The sequence below is a fragment of the Clupea harengus genome, chromosome 17 (assembly GCF_900700415.2).
Source record: "Clupea harengus chromosome 17, Ch_v2.0.2, whole genome shotgun sequence".
NCBI lineage: Eukaryota > Metazoa > Chordata > Actinopteri > Clupeiformes > Clupeidae > Clupea > Clupea harengus.
The window spans coordinates 16,974,498-16,984,497 of record NC_045168.1 but is presented as its reverse complement, the minus strand read 5'-3'; the positions used below and the strand labels follow the sequence as shown (position 1 = coordinate 16,984,497).

At 47.6% G+C, this 10,000-nt stretch overlaps 1 protein-coding gene across 2 annotated transcripts in view; it reads right to left on the bottom strand.

The window, feature by feature from the left end:
* cadm1b (cell adhesion molecule 1b) overlaps positions 1–10,000 on the bottom strand; it is an 89,043-nt gene that overhangs the window by 22,835 nt on the left and 56,208 nt on the right. The window contains exon 8 of one of the 2 annotated variants that reach the window (XM_031584122.2): positions 8,069–8,128. The exons of the other annotated variant lie outside the window; for it this stretch is intronic. Within the exon in view, the coding sequence (XP_031439982.2) occupies positions 8,069–8,128 (60 nt within the window). The remainder of the gene's footprint in view (positions 1–8,068; positions 8,129–10,000) is intronic. 2 annotated transcript variants of the gene reach the window in all.

The following is a 10,000-nucleotide window of genomic DNA, read 5'->3' as shown; positions in this document are numbered from 1 at the left end:
CACACACACATACACAAACACACGCACACACACACACACACACACACACAAACACACACACGCACACACACACAAACACACACAAACAGCCGTTGCACTACATATGATGTTCTATACTGTTGTTTCTTTTTTTCTTTTCAACTACCTGTATGATCAGAAATGCTTTTGCAATACAAAGTGAGTTTTTGTCGTACCAATAAAGCCCTTCTTTGAATTGATTTTTTGACTTTGAATTTGAGAGAAAGAGAGAGAGGGAAGGTGAGGGGGGTGAGAGAGGGGGGGAAGAGACAGAGAGGGAGAGGGGGGAGGGAGAGAGGGAGGAGTAGAGAGAGAGGGAAAGAGAGGGAAGATGGAAAGAGTGGAGTAGAGAGAGAGGGAAAGAGAGGGAAGGAGATGGAAAGAGTGAGAGGGGGAGGGAGAGAGAGGAGTAGAAAGAGAGGGAAAGAGAGGGAAGGAGAGGGAAAGAGAGGGAAGGAGATGGAAAGAGAGGGAGAGAGAGAGGGAGAAAGGGAGAGGGCCGCCTCATAGCTTGATGTGGTAGCATGGTAGGGGCCTTTGATGTAAGGGGGCCCCGCTGCAGTAATCCTGCTGCCCCTCTGAAGGTCAACCCCGCCAGGTGCCAAAAAACCGCAGGCTGCCGACTCTACCGCCTCGCCCGCCGCGGCCACATGGCTAAATCTGGACCTCTTACGGCAACAGACACAAAATCCAGGCAAAGATGGTTAATTTCCCTCTGGCTGTTCGAGACAGGCCTGTGGGTTAAATAAGACGGGGAGTGAATGTGGTTGAGGGTTTGGAGAGATCTGAGAGAGATCTGAGAGAGTTCTGAGAGATCTGAGATGCAGACATCGCAGAAGAGGGATAAAAAAGCCCAAACACCCTTTCCACTGGAGAAAAGATCATATATATGATCAGTGTGTTAACACACACACACTTATGGCTCCTTTCCACTGGAGAAAAGATCATATATATGATCAGTGTGTTAACACACACACACTTATGGCTCCTTTCCACTGGAGAAAAGATCATATATATGATCAGTGTGTTAACACACACACTTATGGCTCCTTTCCACTGGAGAAAAGTTCATATATATGATGACAGTGTGTTAACACACACACTTATGCCTCCTTTCATCACAGTAACATGGAAAAAAATACCTTTCATGGTGAAGGGCATTGTGCCGTATTAAAGGTTAAGGTATTTAGCAGATGCTTTTATCCTTGCTTCCCTCTGGAAAAGTTAGTGTCAAACATAAGTGTTTGTATACCCCCCCAATTTCCCCACATTGTGTTGCCTCTTGGTATGAAATGTACTATATAAATAAAGTTTAGTTTGATTTGATCTGATCCTCATGGACTTCCACGGACATCCTTCAGTGGTAGGGGAGCAAGCTCATGTTGACTGCTTGAAGGGGAGCTGATGCTAACCAACAACACCCCCAATTTAAATATGAAATGAAATTTTAGATTTGAATATGAAATGTATTCAGTTTTAGATTTGATTATGAAATGAAATTTTAGATTTGAATATGAAATGTATTCAGTTTTAGATTTAAATATGAAATGTATATCCAAGCTCAGCACAGATGTAGCATGCGAGTATTGTACACGACAGGCGTGACTCCTGTTCTAGACCTTTCCCCTGGAAGAGGATCGCAACACTCAAAACCACTCATCCTAAATCTGTGTTCTCCAGGGGTCAGTCTAAAGATGTCTCGTCTATGGCTCAGTCTAAAGCTGTGTTCTCTATGGTTCATTCTAAAGCTGTGTTCTCTAGGGGTCATTCTAAAGCTGTGTTCTCTATGGTTCATTCTAAAGCTGTGTTCTCTAGGGGTCATTCTAAAGCTGTGTTCTCTATGGTTCATTCTAAAGCTGTGTTCTCTAGGGGTCATTCTAAAGCTGTGTTCTCTATGGTTCAGTCTAAAACTGTGTTCTCTATGGTTCATTCTAAAGCTGTGTTCTCTAGGGGTCAGTCTAAAGATGTCTCGTCTATGGTTCATTCTAAAGCTGTGTTCTCTAGGGGTCATTCTAAAGCTGTGTTCTCTATGGCTCAGTCTAAAGCTGTGTTCTCTATCGGTCAGTCTAAAGCTGTGTTCTCTATGGCTCAGTCTAAAGCTGTGTTCTCTAGGGGTCAGTCTAAAGCTGTGTTCTCTAGGGGTCAGTCTAAAACTGTGTTCTTTATGGCTCAGTTTAAAGTTGTGTTCTCTATCGGTCAGTCTAAAGCTGTGTTCTCTATGGCTCAGTCTAAAGCTGTGTTCTCTAGGGGTCAGTCTAAAGCTGTGTTCTCTAGGGGTCAGTCTAAAGCTGTAGGGGTCAAAGCTGCAAACGGTGTCCTGCGGTGTATGGCTGTACTCTGAACCAGTGCCACACGAAGCCACACCAGGACAGGTTCTGCACAAAGACACACCAGGACAGGTTCTGCAGAGCTGCACTGCCACCCAGTCGGCATGCTCAGCCCAGCAGGTTAACACTGCCCTTATGACATGGCATTTCCACCAGCGCTGAACTGCAAGGGAGCTCAATTATAGCCATACAACATGAACTGAATAAATCATATTAAATTTCCTTAAATGTCAAATAACTCCACTGCACCGGGGGTGAACTGAGCAAGGCCATCTCTTCCCCAGCTCTCTCTTGTTGGACACAAGGCTCTGCTGTAAATGATTAGATTTCTCAAGCAATCACGATGTTATCGTTTCATTCCTCAGCGCACTTTTAAAGACACGAATGTTGAGCTAATCTGCCTTTGTGCTGTTTCTGATTTCACACCGACTGTGCTTTTATCTCTGCACAAGTTAAATAAACGACAGCCACCCACCCACCCACCCACGATACGGCTCTATTCCAGAAAGCCTGAGAGAGCTGTGTATGTATGCGTGTGTATGTGTGTGTGTGTGTGTGTGTGTGTGCACAAATGGATATGTGCTTCTGTGTGTGTGTGTGTGTGTGTGTGTGTGTGCATGCACGTGTATCAGCGTGTGTGTGTTTGTGTGCGCACGTGTATGAGTTTGTGTGTGTATGTGTGTGTGTGTGTGTGTGCGTGTGTGTGTGTGCGTGTGTGTGAGTGGGGGGGTGACGGGTCGGCAGGAACAGCGTGAGAGAGCTGTGTATGTGTGTGTGTGTGTGTGTGTGTGTGTCCGAAAAGAGCGTCTGAAAAGAGAATTTAATGGCACACATGATGGAGCAGATGCCTCATGGGAAACATGAGAAACAGGAGAAAATGCTCCGGACCGCCGCTGCAGTCATGTTCCCACACACACACACACACACACACAGTGTCACACACACACACATCAGTGAGACTGACGTGAGACCCATGTGAGCCCAGCGTGAGACCCGTATGAGCCGAATGGGAGTCAGAGCCAGTGTGTGTGTGTGTGTGTGTGTATGTGTGTGTGTGTGTGTGTGTGGGTGAGCGTGAGACCCATATGAGCCCAATGGGAGCCAGAGGCTCTGCTCAGCCCATGTTATAATGATCCCAGCAATGGGAAAGTCCCAGCGCCCCACACACCTGGCACCGATGCCGGCTAGATTTAGGGCAGGATTGGACATTTAGCTGTGTGTGTGTGTGTGTGTGTGTGTGTGTGTGTGTGTGTGTGTGTGTGTGTGACCCAACGCTGACTCGGTTCCTGAGATGAATCGGCCCCTGCACCCCATTAATCCTGCATGTGGGGGCTCTCTCCTGAAGGGCCGCTGCGCTGCGCTGGGGGTCGTCTGGGGGTCGTCTGCACTGCGGCTGCGGCGGCTGATCCCGCTGCTCCGAGGCTGGATCCCACTTTAATTGAGGAAGAGGGAACATCTCAGGCGTGCCGGTACATCCTCCCAATCCTCCTCTTCCTCACAGGGTTCCCGTTTAGGGACGAGACCAGACACCGCTGCACGCAGGGGGCAGGCCCTTTCATCACGCAGCAAACCTGTCTTCACTGTCTGGGAATACACAGGTGTGTGTGTGTGTGTGTGTGTGTCTGTGTGTGTGTGTGTGTGTGTGTGTGTGTGTGTCTGTGTGTGTCTGTGTGTGTCTGTGTGTGTCTGTGTGTGTCTGTGTGTGTCTGTGTGTGTGTGTGCTGAACCCCTTTCCTATTCCTGCTCGGTTCTCCATTGTGGCTTCATCTCTGTATGTGAGTAGTGCGGTGCTGAGCCTGTTCTTGTTAAACTGTTAAAATGAGAGAGAGAGAGAGAGAGTGTGTGTGTGTGTGTGTGTGTGTGTGTGTGTGTGTGAGTGTGTGTGTGTGTGAGTGTGAGTGTGTGAAACTGATTTCGGGCCAGATGACTGGTGTGAGTCATTTTGGCTGTTGCTCTTCTGTCTTCACCAGGCAGCCAGCTCTAGATAAAGACCATCAGCCTGACTAATTAAGCAGCACGATGCCAGTTACATGGTTCTCTCATGGTTCTGGACCCTGTCTCTCATGGTTCTCTCATGGTTCTCTCATGGTTCTGTCATGGTTCTCTCATGGTTCTCTCATAGTTCTGTCATGGTTCTGGACCCTGTCTCTCATGGTTCTCTCATGGTTCTTTCATGGTTCTGTCATGGTTCTCTCATGGTTCTCTCATGGTTCTCTCATAGTTCTGTCATGGTTCTGAACTCTGTCTATAAAGGTTCAGGCAGTTCTGGGCAATCACTCATGGTTCTGGTGGTTCTGGATCGTCTCTCATGGTTCTGGTGGTTCTGGACTGTCTCTCATGGTTCTGGATCGTCACTCATGGTTTTAGTCTGTGTCTGGGCCCTGCCTCGTGTAAGACTGAGTATGTGCATCAGTGTCCAGCCCTGCTTCCTGCTGTGTCAGGGCACGTGTGTGTGTGCGTGTGTGTGTGTGTGTGTGTGTGTGTGTGAGGATGGCCCCCTCATGTGGCAGCACACGTGTGTGTGTGTGTGTGTGTGTGTGTGTGTGTGTGTGAGGATGCCCCCGTGATGTGGCAGCACACGTGTGTGTGTGTGTGAGGATGGCCCCCGTGATGTGGCAGCACACGTGTGTGTGTGTGTGTGTGAGGATGGACCTCTGATGTGTCAGCACACATGTGTGTGTGTGTGTGAGGATGGCCCCCTGATGTGGCAGCACACGTGTGTGTGTGTGTGAGGGGGCTCCCTGATGTGGCAGCACACGTGTGTGTGTGTGTGTGTGTGTGTGTGTGTGTGTGTGTGTGTGTGTGTGTGTGTGTGTGTGTGTGTGTGTGTGTGAGGATGGACCCCTGATGTGTCAGCACACGTGTGTGTTTGTGTGTGTGTGTGTGTGTGTGTCTGTGTGTGTGTCTGTTTGTGTGTGTGTGTGTGTGTGTGTGTGTGTGTGTGTATGTGTGTGTGTGTGAGGATGGACCCCTGATGTGTCAGCACACGTGTGTGTTTGTGTGTGTGTGTGTGTGTGTGTGTGTGTGTGTGTGTGTGAATGCGCAGCATGACAGACTGAGATGCTGAGGCAGAAAGCAGCCTTGCCATCTCCTTGTGATCACAGGTCCAGATTAGGAGGGGGAGCCGCGCCCAATCAGATGGGGGCATCTCAGTGTGGGCAGTTTGACGGGGGGCATCTAAGTGTGGGCAGTTTGATTTGTCGCATCTCCGTATTGGCAGTTAGACGGGGGCATCTCAGTGTGGGCAGTTTGATGCGGGCATCTCAGTGTGGGCAGTTTGACAGGGGCATCTCAGTATGGGCAGTTTGATGAGGGCATCTCCGTATTGGCAGTTTGACGGGGGGCATCTCAGTATGGAGAGCCGGGGGATCATCGCAAGACTGAAATCTGGCTTTTGTTCACCTGTCACTGAAGATGAACTAATGTTCATTCTGATTCTGGAATCTGTTTCCATGCTGAGGTGATCTCATTCTGATTCTGGAATCTGTTTCCATGCTGAGGTGATCTCATTCTGATTCTGGAATCTGTTTCCATGCTGAGGTGATTTTAATGCTCATTCTGATTCTGGAATCTGTTTCCATGCTGAGGTGATTTTAATTTATTTCTCACTGGGCTGTAATTGATAGAAAACAGCTGCATGCTCCATTTGCATATTCCTGCAAAAGGCAGGTTGCTTTTTCACTGCCACACCTTATGAGCTCAATGTGCCAGCACCACAATATGCACATGTGAAAGTATGTAGTATGCACAATATGCAGTATGTGAAAGTATGTAGTATGCATAATATGCAGTATGTGAAAGGCATTAACCTCATGATGGCTTTCAGTCAGCACCACAATATGCAGTATGTGAAAGAATGTAGTATGCACAATATGCAGTATGTGAAAGTATGTAGTATGCACAATATGCAGTATGTGAAAGCATGTAGTATGCACAATATGCAGTATGTGAAAGTATGTAGTATGCACAATATGCAGTATGTGAAAGTATGTAGTATGCACAATATGGAGTATGTGAAATGCATTCACCTCATGTGCCAGCATCATTTTATGTAGTATATGAAATACATTAACCTTGTAAAGGCATTCAGTATATGAGAGGCTTAAACCTCGTAAAGGCATTCAGTATATGAGAGGCCTTAACCTTGTAAAGGCATTCAGTCAGCCAGTCCTTCCTTAGGAGCAACCATATGAACAAGCGAGTGATTCATTCCTATAAAGCCTGGTGTGAGTGTGAGTGTATTCACCAGCCCTAGCGGATTTGAATATGAGTTTAACTCTTTACTGAGTTCAACTCTAATCACTGTCATGCTAACATGCTAACACGACAGGCCTCGTCACACACTCTGACTCTGAGGCGTGTTTTCATCATATTCTCCGAGGTCGTCTTATTTTACCCACGAGAGAAGCAGACCAACACACACACACGTGAGTATATCTCCCAGACCAACACACACACATGAGTATATCTCCCAGACCAACACACACACATGAGTATATCTCCCAGACCAACACACACACATGAGTATATCTCCCAGACCAACACACACACATGAGTATATCTCCCAGACCAACACACACACATGAGTATATCTCCCAGACCAACACACACACATGAGTATATCTCCCAGACCAACACACACACATGAGTATATCTCCCAGACCAACACACACACATGAGTATATCTCCCAGACCAACACACACATGAGTATATCTCCCAGAGTAACACAATCACACTACCCTATAAGAACATATGCGAAACACACACGTACACACATCTCACTACCCTCTGACTACAAACACACACGTACACACACAAAAACACGGACACACACCAACATCACACTACGTAATATGGACACACACATCTCGCTATCTTAGCCTTAGGCAAGCACGCAGCTGATTGGATCAGATTTGGTGTGTGTGTTAGTGTGTGTGTGTGTGTGTGTGTTTCCACATTAGGCTTGAGGCAGAGGTGTCCATACCTTCAGTTCCTGATAAGATTGCACCAGCTATTGCTCCAAACCTACATCACAGTGCATCCCTAGCAGCACGGTGTGTGTGTGTGTGTGTGTGAGCAGCACAGTGTGTGTGTGGGCAGCACAGTGTGTGTGTGTGTGTGAACAGCATGGTGTGTGTGTGGGCACTGTGTGTGTGTGTGAGCGGTGGTGTGTGTGAGCAGCACGGTGTGTGTGTGTCAGCAGCATGGTGTGTGTGTGTGTGTGTGAGCGGCGGTGTGAGTGAGCAGCACAGTGTGTGTGTGTGTGTTTGAGCAGCACCATATGTGTGTGAGTGTGAGCAACACAGTGTGTGTTTGAGGGGCACCATGGGTGTGTGTGTGTGTGAGCAGCATGGTGTGTGTGACGGAGAGGGAATTTGACGTTTGACACAGACAGTGTGTGTGTGTGTGTGTGCGTGTGTGTGTGTGTGTGCGTGTGTGTGTGTGTGTGTGTGTGTGTGCATGTGTGTGTGAGCAGCATGGTGTGTGTGACACATACAGTGTTCCCCCCACTCTGCTGTTGGGGCTATCAGCGGGGCAATCTTATTAGGATCGGCCACCTGCAGAATCACTCCTTATTTTACTCTCTCTCTCTCTCTTTCATTCTTTCTCTCTCTCCATCCATCTCTTTTTTCATCTCTTTTCCCATCTTACTGTGTCCCACACACACACACACACACACACACACACACACACAGACTGATACATGTTTGACGTACGGTACCTTGGGAGTTGTCAGAGGTGATGGTAGTAGTGGTGGGAGTGGGGGTTGAGGTGAGAGCATCTAGATGGAAGAAATAAAGACATATATAAGAAGAGAAGAATGGAGGGGAGGAGAGGAGGAGAGATGACTGGAGCCTAAACTCATGAGTCCTGCCTTCCTAATCTAACTAGCTTCCCCATCCTCCTTAATCAAGCTGTGTGTGTGTGTGTGTGTGTGTGTGTGTGTGTGTGTGAGAGAGAGAGTGTGTGTGTGTGTGTGTGTGTGAGAGAGAGTGTGTGTGTGTGTCTGTGTTAGTGTGTGTGTGTGTGTGTGTCTGAGAGAGTGTGTGTGTGTGTGTGTGTCTGAGAGAGAGAGTGTGTGTGTGTGTGTGTGTGTGTGTGTGTGTGTGTGTGTGTGTGTGAGAGAGAGAGTGTGTGTGTGTGTGAGAGAGAGTGTGTGTGTGTGTGTGTGTGTGAGTGTGTGTGTGAGTGTGTGTGTGTGTGTGTGTGTGTGAGAGTGTGTGTGTGTGAGAGAGAGTGTGTGTGTGTGTGTGAGTGTGTGTCTCACTTCAGACCAAAAGACAGAAGAAACTTGCAGTAAGTCAATCATTTCATTCCTCTACTCTCACTACAGAAGACCTGGTTTTCATGAAGGCATGAACATTTGAGATGTGTTTATATCTTTTTAATGGATTACATGTATATTTAAAAAATACATTAAATAAAAAGTATGGAGGTGAATTATTTGAGTTTCCTCTTAAAGATGTACAGTATGACTCAAACATGACTGCAAGGACCTGCGCTGATGTTATGTAGTCAAGTCTCTCTGCCAAGCCTTCCTGTAGGTGAACATCCCACACACACACAGACAGACACACACACACACACACACACACACACACACACACACACACACACACACACACACACACACACACACACACACAGGGTACCACCTTATGTGTTAGTGGTGTGAAGATTTCAAAGCCTATCCGCCTACTGACAGACACACTCATGTGCGCACACACACGAAGGCACACATACGTGCACACACACACACACACACCCACACACCCACACGCATGCACACCAAACTGTTTTCCCTCAGTCTACTGCACCCACTTCACTTTGCTTCAAGGACGATGTCACCCTATGAGTGTGTGTGTATGAATCTGTGTGAGACCTTGATTTTGGTGACCCTGACAGTTAGCCTGTCTTTCCCATCCTGCCTCTAGCCTCTACAAACTCTCACTACGGGACACACCAACACACCCCAACACACATCAACACACACCAACATGCACACCCCAACACCCACCAACACAGACCAACATGCACACCCCAACACCCACCAACACAGACCAACACACACCCAACACACATTAACACACATCAACACACACCCAACACACATCAACACACACCCAACACACATCAACACACACGTACTTCAGAATCAGACTGGTGAAAGGCACATGTGGTACTCCAGAATCAGACTGGTGAAACACACACACACACACACACACACACACACACACACACACACAACACACACACACACACACACATGTAGTGCTCCAGAATCAGACTGGTGAAAGGCACATGTAGTACTCAGTGCCTCCTGAAACACAGGAAGGAAGCTCTCACTCGTTCTACATGTTGGAGTGTGTGTGTGTGTGTGTGTGTGTGTGTGTGTGTGTGTGTGTCTCCTCTGGGCATCACCCATACACATCTGTGCGCCACTGTGCTGTTTTAGGGAAGTGACTTGGGTGACCAAATGAGCTGTGTTGTTTACGTGTTGTTGTTTATGTGTTGTGCTTTGGGACTTATTTACAGACAGGCAGAGAGAGAGAGACAAAGGGGGAGAGAGACAGATGAAACAGACATAAGCAGCTTGTGCTTCCCCTCAGAGCTGAAAGGCAGAGAGATACAGCCTCACCTCGATTTCTAAGAG